At 44.5% G+C, this 21,969-nt stretch overlaps 1 protein-coding gene across 1 annotated transcript in view; it reads left to right on the top strand.

Annotated features, from left to right (window-relative positions):
* The window catches only part of LOC126262652 (integrin alpha-PS3-like), a 440,796-nt gene that overhangs the window by 258,450 nt on the left and 160,377 nt on the right, over positions 1-21,969 (top strand). The window contains exon 18 of the mRNA XM_049959421.1: positions 21,726-21,798. Within this exon, the coding sequence (XP_049815378.1) occupies positions 21,726-21,798 (73 nt within the window). The remainder of the gene's footprint in view (positions 1-21,725; positions 21,799-21,969) is intronic.

Here is a 21,969-nt window from a genome sequence, read left to right on the forward strand (position 1 = left end):
GGGGGGGGGCGGAAGTATAATTCCAATTCGCAGTGAAACGAATTTTTATTAATAATTTCATCTGTCATGTAACCAGCATTCATTTTATGTACTTCATGGCAGATTTGTTGCTTGCTGAATTACGGTAAAAACTTTATTCTTTGAGGTAATGCTACTTGTGAAGGTACCCTCACATTTTTTTTTTCTTTATTGAATTTCGACTCCCCCCGAAGGGGACGGGCTTGCAGCAGCGTAGTATGCCGCTCTTCAGCCTAGCCTACAGACTTTGTTTGAAAAAGGTGAAGATAATACATAAAAAAACAGGCGATAAAATCGGAGGCTTAAATGGTAACATGGTGAAAAATCGTGGAACTTAAAACACAGAACAAAGGGATGATGATGCTAATAAAATACATGTAAAACAGACAGGTAAAATAATAGACAAACAATTAAAAAACACGGCGACTGTCTGGTTTCTGTTCGCAAAAGACACCTTGGGAAAGGAGATGTAGGGTGTAGAGATGGAGGGTGTGGGCGGGGGGGGGGGGACACAACAGCGAAGGCACGGTAGTGGGCGGGGATGGGACAGGTGAGGAGCAACCAGGGGATGAGGAGTACCCTCACAATGCGCAATCCGCTATAAAAATATCAGAATTATCACTCGTTTTACCGTGTCTATTAAGAAATTGCGTTAAGCGTTATTCGGTGTGTGGACGTATGTTTATGATAAGAAGTATAAATACAGCAAAAATATTCCTCTCCACTTTACCAGTTGCGAAAATATCTCAGGAATCGAAAAATTTTCAGACGAACTGCTTCAGTACAGTTTTCGACTGGGAAGAAATGCAGCTACATACAGCTTCTATCAACTTACATTTAGATTACACAACTTGGCATCAGGCGGTTCCAGTTGTCTCTCCGGCAGTTTATGGCCCATATTTTTCTTAATTCAGGGTCACTAGGAAATCTAAACACGTGAAAACAATTTTTTCAACAGTTAATGCAGTTCACAGTTGTGCAACTACCCACGTTTACGAAGAATTTTTAAGTACATTTAATCAGAAGTCTGTTCTCGCATCGTATGTAAATGAGCACGAATATGCTATAGTTTGGGGAAAACATGGCGGACACTTTTTCTCACGTTATAGGAGTCACACTGTCAGTCTTCCAGCTCACATTGTTCGGCCCGAGAGCCAGATCGCTGTGAAGCCGTCTTCCTTGACTTTATGAATAGGCACGAATCCAACGGGAAAGTCATGTAGACCGTGACCCCTTCCAGACACCAATTTACCAAAACCGTTTATCTTCGTGAGGATAAAGTGAAATACATTCAATCAATTGCGGAAATCAAAGGTTTATTCAGGCCCCCTGACCTTGGTTTCGATGTATTTAAAATCGTCCTCTTCAGGAAGATCAATGGTTACCTCTACAACAGTTGATATTATACACATGTTGAAATAATAGATACACAGAAAAAGTGAAACGTAACTCACTACCATACAACGAATTACATTATCCAACCAGTAAGTGTAAATAACACTGGTCCACAGTGGATTTTTTGCAGGAACTAAAGTAGACTATGGTCTTCACAGATTTCTATGCTCTTAACACGAACGTGTCGATAAAAATTCTCTGCTACCTCAGGGTTACAAGTAATACTGGGTTCTACGTTGTACATATGTTACTGTCGTAATCAATACAATATATATACATCAGTTGACCTTAATGAGTTTATTTGTGCCATTTCTATGCTTTCCTCTTGTGGATGGTGTCTGGAGCATCTCTCTGTAGTATCCTGTAGAAAAAAACCAACACATAGCAGTAGTCCATCATCCTGTGTACCGCTGTTCCATGAGAGAAATCTCCTGGTGGAACCGCTCGCCGTGCTCATCACAGAATACACCATACTTTTCTGAGAATACATCGAGGTGGAAGTACAGGACGTGCATCTTCAGTGTCATGTTGCATCAGTGGCCTTATAAGCATGAATGAGTTTGTCCACAAGGTCACTGTATTTTTCGGTTCTCGTGTTTCCTAAGAACAATGTCGGCACGTTAGGAAAACATTGCTAGGCGTGCAGCTAACCAGGAATTAGAGTGGATTCAGGGTGCATCCCCAAACAGCTGTCGTATCTGTGGATCAATGAATATCCCCTTCATGATCTTCTCTTTCCTGAATGGTGGAAACTTATATAAATAATGAAATGCTGCGCTATTCCTGTGCACAGTCTTAATAAATGCTGTCATGAGTCACAGCTTAATGTGTAATGGTGGGAGAACATTTTTGTTTGGATTCTGTAGAGCAGGGCTCCCCAACCTTTTCAGCTGGCGGACCCCTTCTTCAGTCGAAAATCCATGGCGGATCCCTAGTCAGTCAAGAGCATATTAACTTTAAATTTCAGAGTCAAACCCATGGGAACTGAAAGCTTCTTAATGCAAGTGTCATGTTCCCAATGCCCCCCCCCCCCGCCTCTGCCTCCCTCCCCCCCCGAAGTATCAATAGTCCTTGGTTTAGAGATGAATGTAAACAACTTGAAATTAACGATCCAATTTGAATTCCCACTTTATCCAGACACTTACTAGTGGATTTACTCCCTTTGTTCAACACACTATAGCCTGATTAAAATTACTTGGTAATTGAAATTTCACACGATGGGGCTGTCTTCCTCCAAGAGCAATGAACGTCACGTCCAAACTGTTCGCTGTTGACAAGCTGCCGCTTATGGTCTGTTCACTTCCACTATTTGGCTTATTTGGCTACTGTTGTGTAAGGAGCATGCATATTTCGTAACAGTCGTGTGTGTGTGTGTGTGTGTGTGTGTGTGTGTGTGTGTGTGGCTTTTCGTGAAATCCGAAGAAAAATGTTCAAATGTATGTAAAGTCTTCCTTTGGTCGTCCTCCCTCCTCATTCATTTCAACTGGAAACTTCCCTCGTTGTGAGCCGGCCGCGGTGGTCACGCGGTTCTAGGCGCACAGTCCGGAACCGCGTGACTGCTACGGTCGCAGGTTCGAATCCTGCCTCGGGCATGGATGTGTGTGATGTCCTTAGGTTAGTTAGGCTTAAGTAGTTCTAAATTCTAGGGGACTGATGACCGCAGATGTTAAGTCCCATAGTGCTCAGAGCCATTTGAACCATTTTTTTTCCCTCGTTGTGAAGGCGATGGAGAAACTGCACCCTTCTTCAATGATCCTGACTTCATCCACTGATCCACGTTAGAAGTAATAAACTGGTCAAAAATCGACTTATGAAATAGGTAGTGCACTGATAAAGCAAGTTTAACATTTAATGATGCCTGGGGCCGCATACGTGCCAGCGAGCGCTGTGATTGGTCGACAAAGCTCGCTCTGCGCGTGCGTAAAAGGCTTCAGCGCATCTAGCGCCGTGAGCCGGCGCACAAACGACACCCGTATTGTTGCGAAAAAGTCGATCAGAGAAGCCGCATTCTCCGGCACTAAACTGTGTATACGTTCTCACTTAGGAACCGCAAAGGCTGCTTGGGGATACGACCTGAAGTAAAAGTGCACACGTTTTTGACACGAAAAAAAAGTAGTTATGAATTTGATTTTCACATTTTTATTCAATAATTTTACTCATTACTTTACACGATTTGGTGAAAGGTGGCCGCGGACCCCTGTTTGTCTTGGCCTCAAACTCGACAACCTGAAATACAAGACCTATGCTTCTTTCACTGCTTTAGTCAATGTTCGCCTTCTTGAACCACAAATAGCACCTGCACGAATGTAACAAAAGTTATCTGGTTTGTTACTGCAGGTACGGCACGTTTTCGTGAAATCACACACATGCACAGAACAATATTCTTTAATTTCAGCACCACTACGACGCTCGTTCCAATAAGAAGTGAACTAACACAGAACAACAGCAAGCAACTGTGACAGATAACAATTAATATCATGTCTGGTTTCTACATTCGACAATGCTCATGCGACTGGACGGTGCGCACATGAGTCATGGTGTAAAGCAGCGTTGCCAGTTTGTAGTGGAAGTGTCCACCTCGCTAACTCACAGCAGAGGAAACCTTGTCCAAATGGCTCTGAGCACTATGGGACTTAACAGCTGTGGTCATCAGTCCCCTAGAACTTAGAACTACTTAAACCTAACTAACCTAAGGACATCACACACATCCATGCCCGAGGCAGGATTCGAACCTGCGACCGTAGCAGTCGCGCGGTTCCGGACTGCGCGCCTAGAACCGCGAGACCACCGCGGCCGGCCAGGAAACCTTGTCACAAGGCTCTTGCATGCAGCTCTTATAATGTCCCATAAGTGTGATTGTGATATGTGAATACTTTATTTACTTCTGACCCTAAGATAGCAGACAATTTTAACCTTGATATTCGTTTTCAGTGCGTATACATCTGTAACACACAGCTACTTTCGTTTCTGTAAAAAATAAAAGGGGAAAATTTGTGGACCAGTGTTTTTGTTGTATGGTAGTGAGGTGTTTCACACTTTTGAATAAATCTTTCACTGCTGCAACTGCTTGGCTGTATTTAACTTTATCTTCATGAAGATTCCATTCTAAAATTATAACATTTAGCCAAATTCAAGATTTTAGAACCGTTTGTACTTTATACGTATAATTTCTGAACATTTTAGTCAACATGTAGAGGATGTTGGAATAAAAGAGAGCTCCAATACTACCTGTCGACTTTGACCACTGACGTCTTCACAAGCTCCGAAATGTAACAGAAGCATGTCTTCTAAATGGCGACCAGGACATCAATAATTCTCATGCAGTGAAAATACGAAATATCAATTACGGAATTTTGTAAAGTTTGTATGGTAATAAATGTTTAACATAATCGGATAACTGTGGGAAGTTGTAAGTTATGGGCGGGGATGAATTAAAATCTAAAATAACAACAATAAAATCACAAAAAACGAAAATATACACATAAAAAACCGAGAAACGTAATACCATGGTTGATATAAAAAAACGCAAAAAATTAGCAAACTATTGAATCTAAGTCGCACTGAAATCATTACTTTGACCTATGCACTCAACTAAAAATCATGACACCAGTACAGAAACCCAAAATCCGTCACTAATCCAGAAAGGAAAAGTGCGATACCAACACAGTTGGCTAAAACCCGCGACAGTTAAGGAAATGCGGTATCAGTAATATCATTTGACATACATATTCAAATGAAAAGACCGATAAAAGAAAAGTCTGTGGCGAAAGCCCGTGACCGGGCTATTGGCCTCGGTCTAGCTTGAGTACAGCTTTCCATCGCCGCGACACAGAGAAATAATAGTTCAACACCACTATAACGCACAAACTGAGCCTCTGTCTCTCAAACCGAGTAGCATGCCGGGCAAAAATTGTATACCGGAAAGGAAAATATATTTATAAGAAATTACAAGTACACGTAAGTTACAATCACTGTTTAGGCTCGTGATTAGGACAACCAAACGTAGTCTCGTCTTCTGTTCAAGTGGTTAAATTTGTAAACGTAATAATATCCCCATACCACCACAATTCACAACGCCCTCTACAAACTCAATGCAAACTATAACTTAGAAACTACAAGTACCCTCAAGTAAAAGAACCCAACGTTGCGCCGCTCAAAGCCGACATCAACATCAAAGGCTCAAATTGACCCAAATAACGTAACGTGAAAGGTAAGGGTCTCACACGCTCATGAGTCCATGAAGGTTGAGTAATCCAAGACAGACTTAAACGAAGAAAAACATCAAGATTTCTCGTTTTCAAACGTGGGCGGAAGTGATCGAAACAAACAGTATTCACTCAAATGACATCCTTGCATAGCCCTAGTCTGCACACTGTTACAATCATACTGGTAAGTGAAATGCTGATAATGTTGAGTGCACACTTTGAGTTTATATCGTGTAAATTATGGCTTTATCAAAGCTGGGTTATTGTTATTTTAAAATGGTTACTGTCATTATTACGAAAATCCTTAGTATGTGTGTTACTTTAAAATGTTTACTGTTATAATAACGAAAATCCTAAGTATATGTGGCATGTTGTTACTGAGGTGAAGGGGTGGCAGTTGTAGTGGACATGGATGATCTTTACTGAAAGTAAAGTAATTTACATTTTGAACACCTACAAAAAAAATTCTGGAAGGGATGAATGGATGTAGACGCCTCTCTGATCTCCCTCCCCACCGCTCCCCCCGCGCCACTGACGCGCCTTACCATATAAGATGAAGGTAAATCATATTTTCACATTTTCACATTTTCATATTTGTTAAAGTATCCGAAAATACGAATACACTATGACCACCCACAGAACTGAAATCTATATCGGCATCTGCTTCTGAAGACATGCGATAAAGTTCGGCGCTGTCGTTTAATAAACAAAACAATAGCTTACTCAACAAAATGTGTGATTGTATTCAGGACTTCCGAGCAGATAGAACACAACAATTCGGTTTTAACGGTACAAAATCGACAGTAGCCCAAGGGAATGATATAGAGTCATTACTGTTTAAAATACGCAAGTTTATTCGAAAAATGAACACGTTTAATTAATTTTTATTCCGCAAAATATAATTTGGATGTGAATAATCTGCTGTCCGCAGCCGAGAGAAATGACTGCGAGAGGAATGCGGCAGCATGTTGGGCGTGCACTGTGGCGTAGTCTGTAGCAGAAAATGCTCGGAGTTCTAAAAATATTGTCGTCAAAGCAATTATGTGAACATTGTGTAGCTTACTTATTTACATGTATACTATGTGATTATACTAAATCGTCATACATATTCACTTTACTCATACTTCTGGAATAATAAAGGTCGAATTCTTCATTTGTTTGGCCATTGTATTAGTAGCTGATGAACAAATAATGCATTAATTCAGCTACTGTGCATGCAACTGCAGAATGGACCTCTTCGCGATGATACACGTTTTCTCTTATTCAACTAAAACATCATAACGGGTGGGATTTTCGTCTGTTTTTGCTTACAATTAACATTTGAAGTCTGCATACACCTTCCACAAGAACTGATGCTGTGATGTCGTCAGTCATACGACCACACCGCCACCTGAGAGATCGATCCGCCGGATGCGATTCACTAGATAAACGGAACAGAAGTACGCTGTGTTAGCCAAAGAGTACACAGCCAGTCGCAGTCCTTATGCTCGTCTGGAGCTCAGTCATTGCTGCCATCAAGTCTTTGTAGCTCCGTTCCAAGTTAGTCTTCAAATTCACCGGATTCGACATTCAACATTACGAGAGACTGATTCGTCACTGCAAGATTTGTCACTTGTAAATTATGTCATTCTACAGACGCTTAGTCTAGTCGCGTCTTCTTTAATTGTCAACCAACTGATCATGGACTACAGCAAAGTTAAGGAATAAATACTTCTTCGTTTTGTACTCCTGCTAATTAATTGTTTTCCTGTTGTAGCTACCAAGCAGTCTTGGCATAGTAGAACCCACGTTTCCACCTCCTTGGCTACCTCATACTTGCCACCTCATGTTGATAGACTCGATTATCGTGGAAGATCGAGAGCCATCAGATGCTATAAATAAAAACTGAGCGAGAAAACCGTGTGAAATATGCAAGCAGGCAACAAATTTCCTCGTACTCGAGGAGCAGAAGATAGAACGCCTCCACTGAAATTCCTTAAGTAAATAACATGAGAGGAGTATGTTGAAAAAATAAATGAATAAAAACTGACATTCGTGGAGTTATAACAGTCGCTCCATTCGTGGTCACCGCCCACCATCATGGTATGAGGTCTGAAGAGGTTAAAAACTTACTGAATCCGGTTACCACAAAATTAATGTTTTTTGCTCTCTAGATTGTTTGTGCTTATTTTTAAAATAAATAAATAAATGTAGTTGCATATACAATTATTACTGTGAATACAGGATTGGTATCAAGCAGTTTCCACGATGCACTGACTTTTCGTGCATATACTGTGTCTGCATGTGTACTTGGAAATGCAAAATGAGAAATTTGCAAGTACTGCATAATGGTCTGAATCAGTTGAAAGTATAATAAATTAATACGTAAATTGAAGGTGATCACTGCTTTCAGTTGCAGTGGGGCATTAAGCGGAATCAGTGGCGACGAGTGAAAATGTGTACCGGACTGGGATTCGAACCTGGAATCTCGTCCTTACCAGGCAGGAGCGTTAACCACTGCGCCATCCACATTCCCATCGAGCGCTGTCTATCTGCAGTCCCTGTCCATTGACTCCACGTTCGCAACTCGGAGAGTTCCACAGGAGGTCGGACGTATTTGTACATCCACACTGAAGAAGATGGATCCACTGCCCAGATAGGCGTCTCAATTATATGAGTGTACGGTGTCTACTCTTACGCAAATGCCCGACACCCTGCAGGAATCTCAGAGTATCGAGCATGGAGGAAATGGACAGGGACTGCGGATAGGTGGCGCTTGGTGGGAATGTGGGTCGACCGTGAGGCGTGCCGCGGTAGTCCGCGCAATTATTATAACACTTTGTCTACATCTACATATATTCTCCGCTAGCCACCAAGCGGTGTTTGGCAGAGGGCACAATTCGCGCCAGTCATATTCCCCCCCCCCCCCCCCCCTCTGTTCCACTAGCGGATCAAATGGTTCAAATGGCTCTGAGCACTATGGGACTTAACATCTATGGTCATCAGTCCCCCTACTTAAACCTAACTAACCTAAGGACACCACACACATCCATGCCCGAGGCAGGATTCGAACCTGCGACCGTAGCAGTCGCGTGGTTCCGGACTGAGTGCCTAGAACCGCGAGACCACCGCGGCCGGTCACTAGCGGATCGCGCGATGGAAAAACGACTGTCTGAACGCTTCAGTACGAGCTCTTATTTCCCTTATCTTTGAATGGTAATCATTGCGTGATTTGAAAGTTGGTGGTAATAATATATGCTCAACATCCTCGGTGAAGATCGGATTTCGGAATTTAGTGAGCAGCCCCTTCTGTTTGGCGCGTCGTGTAGCTGCAAGTGTGTCCCACTTCAAACTTTCTATGAGATTTGTAACGCTCTCGCGATGGCGAAATGTACCAGTCACGGATCCTGTCGCTCTTCTTTGGACCTTCTCAATCTCTTGAATCACATCCAACTGGTAAGGGTCCCATACAGACTAACTATACTCCAAGACTGGACGAACTAACGTATTGTAAGCAATTTCCTTTGTTGAAGGACTGCATCGCTTCAGGATTCTACCAATAAACCGCAATCTACAGTTCGCCTTACACCGTTACTCGTGTAATCTGATCATTCCATTTGAGATTATTTCGAGCAGTCACACCCAGATACTTGACGGACGTTACCGCTTCCAAAGACTGGGCATTTATTTTGTACTCGTACATTAATGGGGATTTTCGCTTTGTTATACGCAGTATGTTACACTTACTAATATTGAGAGATAAATGCCAGTCTTTACACCACGCATTTATTTTCTGCAACTCCTCGTTGATTTGTTCACAACTTTCGTGTGATACTACTTTCCTGTAGACTACAGCATCATCGCCAAACAGTCTAAGGCCGTTGTCAATACCATCAACCAGATCGTGTATGTAAATCGTAAAAAGCAGAGGACCTATTACGCTGCCCTGGAGCACACCGGAAGTTACCCTTGTTTCTGTTGAAGTCAGGACGACATACTGCTTCCTGTCTGTTATAAAACTTTCTATCCAACCGCATATGTCATCGGATAGACCGTAAGCGCGCACTTCTTGGAGCAAGCGACAGTGCGGAACTGAGTCAACGCCTTTCGAAAGTCGAGAAATATGGCATCAACCTGGGAGCCGGAGTCTAGAGCCTGTTGTATATAATGCACAAAGACGGCAAGCTGTGTCTCGCATGACCGCTGTTTACTTAAACAATGCTGGTTTCTGCAGATGAGCTTCTCAGAGTCTAGAAAGGTCATTATGTCTGAACACAAAATATGTTCCATGATTCTACAACAAATCGTTGTCAGTGAAATTGGCCGGTAATTTATGTGCATCCGATTTCCTACCCTTTTTATAGATTGCTATGACCTGGGCCTTCTTCCCGTGGAACTTCCCGCTGTTCCAATGATCTCTGATAGATGATGGATAAGAATGGTGCTATATTTGTAGCATAGTCAACATCTAATCTTACGGGGATACCGTCTGGGCCAGATGCCCTCCTGCTTCTAAGGATCTTAACTGTTTTACAATCCCAGATACACTAAACACTATGTCAGCCATCCTTTCGTTTGTTCGATAATTGAAAGGGGGAATAGTGCTGCAGTCCTCTACTGTAAACGAGTTTTTGAAGGCTAGGTTTAGAATTTCGGCTTTCTGTTTATCATCATCAGTTACATTACCCGTACTGTCAGCAAGAGAAGCTACTGAATTATTTGTAGCCTTCATAGATTTTACGTACGACCACATTTTTTTGCGGTTATTTTTAGACTCTGCAGATAATATGTTGCTTTCAAATTCGTTACAAGAATCTCTCATTGTCCTTCTGACAGCTGCTTTCATTACGCATAATTTACGTTTGTCAGCGGGGCAGTGACTAAGTTTAAAACGACTGTGCAAAATTCTCTGCTTTCTCAGCAACTTCCTAATATCTTTGTTCTACCAAGGTGGATCCTTTCCCTCCCCTATACTTCTGCTAGGCATATACTTCTCTAGCATATGGTGGACAATACCTTTAAATTCCGACCAAAGATGCTCAATGTCTTTGTGTCCCGCGGTGAATACTGGTACTTGGAGCTGACTATGAAGATATTCCCGGATGGTGCAGTGGTTAACGCACCTGCCTGGCAAGCAGCAGATCCCGGGTCTGAATCCGCATGCGGTACACGTTTTCACTCGTCCCACTGAGTCCGCTTAATGCCCCGCTGCAGCGGACACCAGTGATCCCCTTCGATTTACATATAATGTTTCACAGCTATAGAGTCTGCGTTTTGTCTGTTCTTTCGGACATAGAATTAATAGGTGTTGGTGAAGCACATATAATTCACGATTTACGTGAACAATTACGCATCGAATTACACATGTTTGTTATTTAATGTATAAGGCCCTCAGGCCACGAGCTTAGAATAATCGACAGACTGGAGCTGCGGTCACTGCTAGACTCTCGCTGGGTAACAGTGTACTGTTGGCGCTGTTGGGCGGGGTTGCCTTCAGTCTAATCTCGTTCAGATATAAAAAATTCCAGAGAGGGCAGTTGTTTATAGTGACTTGGTCGAATATTGCAAGGGAACATACTGATTGTATGCGAACAACGAAACATGACACAGCAGGGCATCGGGTCTGTTAGTAGGGCAAAATTTTTAGGTTAGCCAATATCACTCACCCTTGGAACACGCAAGGCGGAAAGGAGTGAGGGTAAGGACTGTTTCCTGCTTCCCCCCCCCCTCCCCCGCGCCACAACTCATCCCTCACTCGTAATTTTCAGAGCAGCTTCAGTAGGCACCACTGAAACGATAAGGATCTAAGAATCTGTTTACTACTGCTAGAGCGCAGATACTTGGCTAATCGACCACATGCAGAGGGCACTTTCCCTCCGATTCTGTATATTGATCCTCCAACTAAGAGAAGCTGTTGCTTTAAGTAATTTCAGCAAACTGGATGTCTCTCCAAAGGAAGACACGCGGGTCATCTGCAAGTGTCAGATGAGGACAATTCGTCAGCTGGAGAAACGTTGAAGCTTTATAAACTGTTTTTTGTGATGTTTCCATATGATATAGATTATTCGTATCCGCTTTATATTTAGTGAAATAAAAATTCTTTACATTAGGTCCATCGTATTGAATAAGCCTGTATATAAATTTTGTAATGGAAGCTTCACCAGGCTCAGCGCATATGATGCCCTTCTCTGGAGGAAGAATGCAATGTGAGAAGTCTCTAGCGAGATGCAGGACAGGAAGACTGCAGGGGATCGAAGATTTGTGTTGCAAATGTTAGTTGATCCTTAAAGTAAATAAGTATGAGGTATTGTGCACATTTAGGGGTAGGAATCCGAAGCTGTCCTATTACATTAAAGGCTATAAATCACTTAAACGAATATACAGCAAAAAGTAAAGTATAACAGTAAAATACCGTGAAAGAATTGGCTTATCAGACACTCGTTTGAACCATTTTGAAGTATTGCTCATCAGTATAGGACCCTGATCAAGCTGGATTAACGGAGACACAAGTAGGAGCGGCACTGTACACGATGAGATCTTTTGGAATGAGCGAAGTGGCAAAGGCTACAAGAGAGGTGTTTTGCATTATGGAGAGATTTACTGTTAAAATTCCGATAACATAGGGACCAAGAAGAATCGGGCAGAATATTATTTCCGCCCACAAATGTCTCACAAAATGACCACGAGGAGAGAATCACGAGAAATTAGAAGTCATACGGACAGAGCGTTAACAATGACTACGTAGTTGCGACACCATTTAAAAAAAATGACCGCTTTTAGACCCGTCACGTCTAGAGACTACAAAGGAGCACAGTTCTAGAAATTAAAAAAAATTTGAAAAACCACCGTTTTGACAGCAGTTTAGCAAAATTATGATCGGATAGTAGTCAAATACTATGTATTTGAATGTTTGAGTGATACTGTACTCGAATCTTCTTTATTAATCAGAAAAGAAGCACCCATGACGAATTATTACCCACCCCCAGTCCACATGATGCTAAAACCATGTAACAGGTTCTAACACCGAGTAACACCCTCTCTAGCCTTGATAATGGTCTCAGTTCCGCGAGGAAGAGCGTCCACAAATTTCTTTAAATACACCATATCCACCTGAAGCGACTTATTGATGATTAGATTGTGGGGTGTTGAGTACTACCTTCAACCACTGTTCCAAATAGCTCCCAGACATATTCTGTGAAATTCAGATCGGGAACTTCAGCGGAACAATAGAGGTGCGACAAGTTACCTGTGTGTCCTGCAGCGCAGGAACGTATGAGTACAGCTCAGTCATCGCGACTATTGTCGTCTTGAAAGACTGAAATGTCCACAACAAACCCGCCATGAACACGTAAACGAAGTAGCAACAGCTGGTTGCCAAGAATACTGAAATATACCATCCTAATTCATGTTCACAGTTACCTGAATGGGTGGCCCTAAGTTATGATATGAAGAACCGCCGCGCAAAACAGTACAGTACCACAATGAGATTTTCACTCTGCAGCGGAGTGTGCGCTGACATGAAACTTCCTGGCAGATTAAAACTGTGTGCCGGACCGAGACTCGAACTCGGGACCTTTGCCTTTCGCGGGCAAGTGCTCTTGCCCGCGAAAGGCAAAGGTCCCGAGTTCGGGTCTCGGTCCGGCACACAGTTTTAATCTGCCAGGAAGTTTCAGTACAGTACCACGTCTGGTCTGTACTACACCCAGCACACACTCCGGGCTGAGCATCGCATTGGGCCATATGTGCAACTGACGATTGGCATCGTTTTGGAAGAGGCAAAATGGCGACTCTCGGACCATAGTACCCCCCTCCAGTCAGTCACTGTCCAGTTCCTGCGTTATTTGGCCCATTGAAGACGAAGCCGGCCGCGGTGGTCTAGCGGTTCTGGCGCTGCAGTCCGGAACCGCGGGACTGCTACGGTCGCAGGTTCGAATCCTGCCTCGGGCATGGGTGTGTGTGATGTCCTTAGGTTAGTTAGGTTTAAGTAGTTCTAAGTTCTAGGGGACTTATGACCTAAGATGTTGAGTCCCATAGTGCTCAGAGCCATTTGAACCATTTTTGAAGACGAAAAGCTTTTTGTGCCGCCATGAGCAATGGTCTTTTACGATTTACCGACTCCAGATGACAACTGCATGCACTTTCCTTCCCAATGTTCGCTCGGAAACGGGTTTAGATACTCTTGCATTTACTAACAGCAGCACTTCCTGTCAGATCTGGAATTGTCATTAAGAAGGCGTGAAACTCGTCTCCAGTGCGGATGTTTTGATGACCACTGATATGATGCTGTTTCAAGCCTGCGAATAGCACAATTTGGACAGTCTGCGTTGATAAACTAACAAACGGAGGAACAATTCAAGGTGACGTCGCTTGCACATACAAACACGATGGGTCTTTTCTGCCATTCTGTCATGTCTCGTCGTCACCCCATCTTATGCGCTGATTCCATAAAACCGACTGGCGTATTCATAGCATAGCACTGTCATTACTTACGTCAGCGGTGGAGGGTCACATTACCGCACGGTACCAGTTCGACACTGCACACAGCGTTTCAAAAGCCCCAGAGTGCTCTTTTAAGAGGGGTGGCTAATATATTTCTTGTAGTCTTACGTACACCAGCATTTATAGACAGGTGCAAGTAGGTAACCAGTACAAGGCAGTCCATCGTAAGTACTGCATGTGTTCAACCAAAACAGAATTACAATATACACCGTGGTATATGATACGTACGTTTAATAAACTGATTACAACAATGAGCCGAAACCAGTTACTGGGAATTGTGCAGCGTTTGTGATCAAGACGGATATTTATGAATAAAGTACCAAACATAATCACCGAATGGTTTACAGACTTTACGACTTCCGTTAGTAAATATCGTAGCATTAGATTTCCTCAGCAACATTCTATGTCAGCTTATAATTCTTGTGCTAAGTATAAATTACACAGGTGTGCAAGAATGTTTCCCTCACTTAACGATCAGCGGAGAAATGTAATGGCTTGACGTTCCGTTTGCATTGGATTCCAGCAGTGAGTCACAGCATTAGTCCCACCCTATATAGTCCGGCACTGGCCTTCAATGTGTCTGCCCTAAACAGAGATCGCAGGCCAAATCGACTCATTTGGGGGAGAAACAAAACTTCACAAATGCACGAGCGTAATAGAGTTTTCGCATTATCAGCCTGTCGACCTATGTGTTGCTTAAAAATGTTATCGTTTGCTGCAGTACAGTTTTCGTTGAACTTTGATCATTTTAATAATAAAACTCATCTACAGAGAGGAGTTTGAGGAGCCGCCAGGGCAGCCAAGAGCAGTCCGCCTTTAGCCGCGGAGCAGCTCGGACTTGTTTACCTCCCGGCTGCGAAGAAGCAGTGTTTACACCGTCGTCACTCGCGTGTGTTACTGTTTGAATCGAACGCAATGGCACACAATTTCCGAAAAACCACGATACAGTTCACGTTCTGTAACGAGTATGCAAGACCGAAGGCTTTCGAAATCGAACGTTTCTTGAGGGACGAAGTGCATCTTAATTACACGGAGATTATTGGAATTCATTTATCAATCGTGAGCAGCACTCTTTACGTAAAGACGATTGACGACGCAGCATGCGATAGGATCATTGAAGCCGCCAAACGAGTATTCCAGTTCCGACACTCCGATGGTCATATTGGCGAAGTTTTAGTCGCTCATTCGGGCCTGGGCGTACGTACGATTCGAGTCTTCGAGCTGCCTTTCGAGGTACCCGAATCATTGGTCACTGAATCACTCCAGCCATATGGCAGAGTTATTAGTCATATGGCCGAACGTTGGGCTAGTTTTAGCACGTATCCAGTGCGCAGTGGTGTCCGACAGGTGCGAATTGTCCTTACGAAACATGTGCCATCGTACATAAACATCGGCGGCTATAGAGCTATTGTCATCTATGATGGACAGCCCCGGACATGCTCTGGGTGTGGTGGTGAAGGACATCTTCGATCTGCGTGTATGCAGAGGAGACTCGTGCAACTCCCCAGCGGAGACTTCTAGCATCCGACTACACCAACGTCACTGCCGATGAGTTACGTGACGGCGCTTCGCGGATTGGCGACGCCGAGGTCGGAGCGCACTATCGAACCGACGCAGCAGTTGACTGAGGCGCCTTCGGACCCCACTGAAGAAGGAATGGCTCCGACCAACCTCCAATCCCAGACATTACAGGTGGTGCAGAAACTGGATGACAGCATCACAACAGGCAGGGAAGCTGAAGTGGAACGGCCCCAGGACGTTGTGGCGGCGGCGAGAGCGCAGGTGATGCAAGATTCGCCAACACCAGAGGCCGAGGTTAGGGCCCGCAAACAACGCTCGCCAAAGCGCCGCAAGAAGCGCCGACTAAACTCTGCGGAGACGCTCCCTTCTCTTCTTGGGATCCCAGATGAGTCTAACACTATGGACCTGTCTGACCTGGAACCACAAGATTCGGATGTCGCAGACCATATGAATTCGGACAGTGAGAAGATGTCATGTCGTTCAGACGACACACCCGCTCAGGGGCCTGCTACCCCTTCTGCGGCGGAGTCTAAAGCTGCGAAATAACAACAGATGTCACACATCAATGCGCACAGGAAAATTTGGAGCACCCCAATAATATCAGCTGGTATGAGCAGGACGACGAAATCACCGATGTGGACCATTCTATTGGTGGGGACTCGCATCCTTCCGCATCTCAAGAAACCTAATGCCGCAGGTACACGTCCGTCGGGCGACCCTCTGCGGATGTTCAAAGGGACTATCGACACGGTGAAACTTTGTCATTTTAACATCATGTGGAGATGACAGCTACTCGATCCCAGGCATACAGAATAGGGACAGTGAATGTAAACACCATTAGATCGCCCGTGAAACAGCAGTTGTTTAGGGACATGATATACGCGTCGGACGTGGATATACTGATGGTGCAGGAAATTTACATTCCTGAGTTCCAGGAAGTACATGGATACATCTCCTACACCTCGCCGCACTCGAACAACGACAGTGGAACGGCGATGTTGGACCGGGCCGGGATTCCGGTTCGCGACCAGGCTTATCTACCTTCGGCACGAGGACTGGCGATAACTGTTAATGGAATTCGCATTCTCAATGTTTATGCCCCTTCCGGCACAGACAACAGACGGGCGCGTGCGAGATATTATTCGGAAGAGATTGTGCCCTTATTTACCGGCAGATTCGATCATTTCATTATAGGTGGCGACTTCAGTTGTGTTTTAGCCCAAAAAGACCAGACTCCACATTACAATACCTGTCGTGAATTGCATGTGCTATGCTGGGATCTGGAGTTAAGTGACACCTGGGACATGATTCATAGGAACCGTGAGGGATACACTTTTTTTATCAGTCACTCAGCGAGCAGACTCGATCGAATATATGTTTCGGTTGGCCTACAGGATAAGATGGTCGACGCCAAACGATGGCCTGCGGCATTTACTGATCATCTGGCTTACATTTGTACCATATCACTCCCTAGGCAAAATGTGTGGAGAAGCCGCGGGACATGGAAGCTCAATTCGTCACTTTTGGCGGACCCCGAATGTCGTCAGAGAGTCGAGGAGGTATCGGCCACATGTCAACGCCGTCTACCAACATACACCTCCGTGCTTCAATGGTGGCTCGAGTGTACTAAGCCGGCAATAAGAAGAGCTCTAATACACTATGGTCGGAATAAGACGAGATGGCAAAGAGACACTCTTGATTATTATTACACCATGCTTCGTGAGCTGTCCTTCCAGGTGCCGTCTGCAGAACATCATGCGGAAGTTCATCGTGTCAAGGCACAAATCCTATCGATCACTCGACGACGACTGGGTGGCATCCCAATACGGGCAAGATGTCTCGACACCATCACTGTGGAACGTACCTCGATGCACCATGTGTCGCGGGAACATAAACGTCACCGCCGGGCATTGGTAACAGTGCTCCACGGTTTAGATGGGCGTCAACTGACAACATAACAGGACATTGCAAATGAATTTTTAGAGCATTTCCGCCACCTCTATGCCGGTACACCGACGGACCGTCGGATGGGGGAAGAGATACTGCAATATCTGCAAACGACACTGACAGAGACGGATAAGGCAGCGCTTATGGAGCCACTCACAGAAGACGACATAAAGGTGGCACTCACAAAAGGAGCGGCCCATAAATAGCCAGGGCCAGATGGGATTACGCTACAGTCAACGATAACTGCAACATGATGCGGCGCTTCTATTCAAAACTTTTTTACAGGTGAAGCATCGTTTACAAATCAAGGGCAGTTTAATCTTCTGGTAATTTAAAAATCCATGCTGGCTGAGAGAAGCGAAGAAGCAGCTACTTTGACCTGTCAAAGTGTGGTGCGTGCATTTCAAAAATCGCAGCGTTGGTCTCTGTTTTACTGATGAGACTCTAAATGACCACAGGTGTCCCTAACAGATATGTCGCAGTTATTGGATATCCCACAAGACATAAGACAACCCATATGGTACCAGTGTTCCTGGTTTACCAGTGTTCCTTACAGAACATTTGGGCACTGTCGGTTCGGTCGTTTAGGAAACACAAAACGGCCTGAATGTTTAACAGACATATCGCCTCCGTACTTATATCTGCGCGGAAAACTGAAACTAGAGCCTGCGAAGAAACTGTATTCGTACGATATTAAGTCCGTGATGGATTATTGGATGTATTTACAAGAACAACATAAGCTCATACGGAGTCATACGAAATACAGGACTTACTTTTCCAATTTTTTAGGAAGTGTTTTTCACAATCCGCCCGACAGCTGGGGTGTCCCAGAACTGAGAAGACTCCTGTAGCAGAACGACTAGAGACAGTACTGCGCGGTTCAATTATATCGGCATACAGCACACTGAGAAGACAACTGGCCCCTACCTGTTGGCCCCAGTTATGACTAGATTATGTTAACTTGAAAAAAAAAAACACATACACACACACACACACACAACGATGGTAAACACCTAAACCGCCTCAGATAATGGTCCTTCGAATGGTCGACGCAGGAGAAATACATGCCGCCCACAGTGGCAGAAATGGTCAAGATTATTTGGCTTTCTGCCAGATTTATGATGCGACACCGCGTGCTGCAGGGATTGTGATGCAGATGATAACTTCATTTTCACTCCCGCCCGTGACTAGGATTGTCATTTACTTTATTCATGCTACGAACAAAAAGAAAAAAAAGAGGGCGGCCTTTACGTTGATTTCATGGTTTCCAAATTGTTTTTGCTGTCTCGATACTTTTCTTATCCGTAGGACAGCACAATTGTACGAATAAAGATTGTTTGTTTTGCCTGCTTTCCTCTTCCCCCCTCCTCCACCCCCCCCCAAAAAAGTGGTTGCATTGTTGGACCATAAAGCGGAGGAACCGCGTTTTTATTTTTATTTTTATTTTATTTTTTCTTTAAAAAAAGTTGAAAAAAGAACAAAAACAACAAAAAAGATAAAAAAACTTGATAGAGCACTTGCCCGCGAAAGGCAAACGTCCCGAGTTCGAGTCTCGGTCATTACTTTAAAAAAAATTAAAAAAAAGAGCGCTAACACGCTGCTTCCTGGACTTGGGTAGGCACGCCGACCCTGGATCGAATCCGCCCGGCGGATTAAGGACGACGGCTGGTGTACCGGCCAACCTGGATGTGGTTTTTAGGCGGTTTTCCACATCCTCCTAGGTGAATACTGGGCTGGTCCCCACGTCCCGCCTCAGTTACACGCAGGCATTTGAAACACATTCACACTATTTCACGATTTGCACTAGAAGCAGACAGCTGGGGTACACTACTTCCGGCCTGGGGGGTATGGGGTGGCGGCAGGAAGGGCATCCGGCCACCCCTTAAAATTGACAATGCCAACTCCGTACATAACCCCGCCGACCCTGCGCACAATGTGGGTTAAATGCAGTAGCAAAAGAAGAAGAAGACAGAGAGGAGTATGAGAGATTGCCACATTGCGATCATTCCAACCCACCGCTTCAGTTTGCTACATACATAAACACAAAATGGTTCACACCTCCACAGAAACAAAAAAAATCTTACAAAAATCGAAAATTGATTTTCTAAGTTTACTGTAACTACTGCTCTGCAGAACGTAAGGGCGAAATAGATGAATTAACAAGTAGGTGGAAGTGAATGAAAGTGCAGAAGCATGTTGCCAGAAATCTCCAGCTCGTGCACAGAAAGGTGGACGCCACATAGCGTGAAGTCGACATGACTTTAGCGCCAAATGCGGCTGGCTCCGCGACACCAAACCGGTTGAAGCAAGTTGGAAAAGACACTGTGTGTCAATCAGGGAGCAGTTACAGTGCACCGTCGTGCTGTTCTTCATTACAACATGGCCTGTAGACAGTATTTGGATGGTTTCACAAGGGGAAGAATCATCGGGAAACGAAGGAGTGTGATATGTGGCGACTGGTATTGTTCACAGCGTTGTTTCAAATGTATGGGGAGCGTTCCGAATTACAAGTACCGCTGCCCGAAGTCGACAACGATGAGCTACAGCAGCAGATGACCACTACATTGTGCAACAGGCAAGAAGGGACACACATGAAACACCGGATGCAGTTGCAACTTCACTGAATAGGAGTGCATGACACGCAACCTCGCGCTCCAGAGTGGCGCGGCGACTGCACTGGGGTGGTCTGCCCGTCGACCAGTACGTTGGCTTCCGTTGACACTCGCACATCGGCGGTACCGTTTGCGATGATGCCAAGAGCATAAGGACTGGACCAACGAGGACTGGGATTGCGTGTCCCTCTCGGTTGAGAGCAGATTCTGGACGTACCCTCATATGAGGAGAGATGGGAACACTTAACGCATCCAGGAGCATTGCTGAACTTGATCGTTTTGGTGGTCCAGATATTAAGGTGCGGTGTGGCGTAATGTTGCACAGGTGTACTGACCTCCAAATCTTTGAATACGCTAGACTCACTGGTCAACGGTATTGTGATAATGTATTCCTTCCCCCTACGCGTCTTTTCAGGGACACATTCAGTGCTCGCTTCACTTTTGTGGATGACAATGCGCGACAGTATCCAACAGCGCAGGTGGAGGCGATCCTGGAACGAGAGGATATTCGGCGAATAAACTGGCTCACCCATTCCTCCAACTTAAATCCCATTGAGCACGTGTGGGATGTGATGGGAAGACGTATTGCAGGACGTCCATATGGACTGGCGACCGTCCAGCGGTTGTCAACCGAGCAGCTGAAGGAATGGCGCCTCCTACCACAAGAACTCCTTTCCAACCTTGTGGCCAGCATGGGAGCGCGTTGCAGAGCATGCATTTCTGTCCGTGCTGTTCACACATCCTATTAAGAATCTTGACCCATTTTCTATCACATCCAGGGTGCCTTTATGAATCACTGTGATTTAAAAGCAATTATTGTGTTTGTATTAAGGTGTCATTTCTATTCGTCTCGCTGCGAATTTATTTCCGTTACCTTCTAAATTATACCGTAACAGTTCTTTCTACTCGTATGTATGGCCCAAGTTCATCGAGCTATGTTGCTTGGCAGTGAAACATCATGTGAAAGTTACTTTTGTCCTTAAATTTTCCACACCAGAGTCCGCAGCTCGTGGTCGTGCGGTAGCGTTCTCGCTTCCCGCGCCCGGGTTCCCGTGTTCGATTCCCGGCGGGGTCAGGGATTTTCTCTGCCTCGTGATGACTGGGTGTTGTGTGCTGTCCTTAGGTTTGTTAGGTTTAAGTAGTTCTAAGTTCTAGGGGACTGATGACCATAGATGTTAAGTCCCATAGTGCTCGGAGCCATTTGAACCATTTGCACACCATTGTATAACATAATTTCTGATGCGTTCATTTAAATATGAATTTAGACAGCAAAATGATATTCAAGATGCAAGAGGAAAAATGACTGCATAGAAACCGCTGTATGGTTGAAACTTCCTGGCAGATTAAAACTGTGTGCCGGTCCGAGACTCGAACTCGGGACCTTTGCCTTTCGCGGGCAAGTGCTCTACCACCTGAGCTACCCAAGCACGACTCACGCCCTGTCCTCACAGCTTTACTTCTGACAGTACCTCGTCTCCTACCCTCCAAACTTTACAGAAGCTCACTGTATGGTTGATGAAATTAACAAACTTATCTTTTCTCATTCCAGAGGCACAGAGCCACGCTACATTTCTGCTGTTTCGGATGGCAGGGAAAGTTACAAATTCACACAGTTCTTCAGGGTAAGTATATCACGTAAATAGCCGTCTGCGTAACACTTAAAAACTTCATTACATTGACTTGCCTAACAGTGTCCCACAAGCTACTATTGTTCATATTTATATTTCAGATTATTTACCCTCCTTGGCTCTTGCTAGTAAGGCAGAAACGAGGCTTATGTTACGTTGGTCAAT

This window comes from Schistocerca nitens, chromosome 6, assembly GCF_023898315.1.
Source record: "Schistocerca nitens isolate TAMUIC-IGC-003100 chromosome 6, iqSchNite1.1, whole genome shotgun sequence".
Classification (NCBI taxonomy): domain Eukaryota; kingdom Metazoa; phylum Arthropoda; class Insecta; order Orthoptera; family Acrididae; genus Schistocerca; species Schistocerca nitens.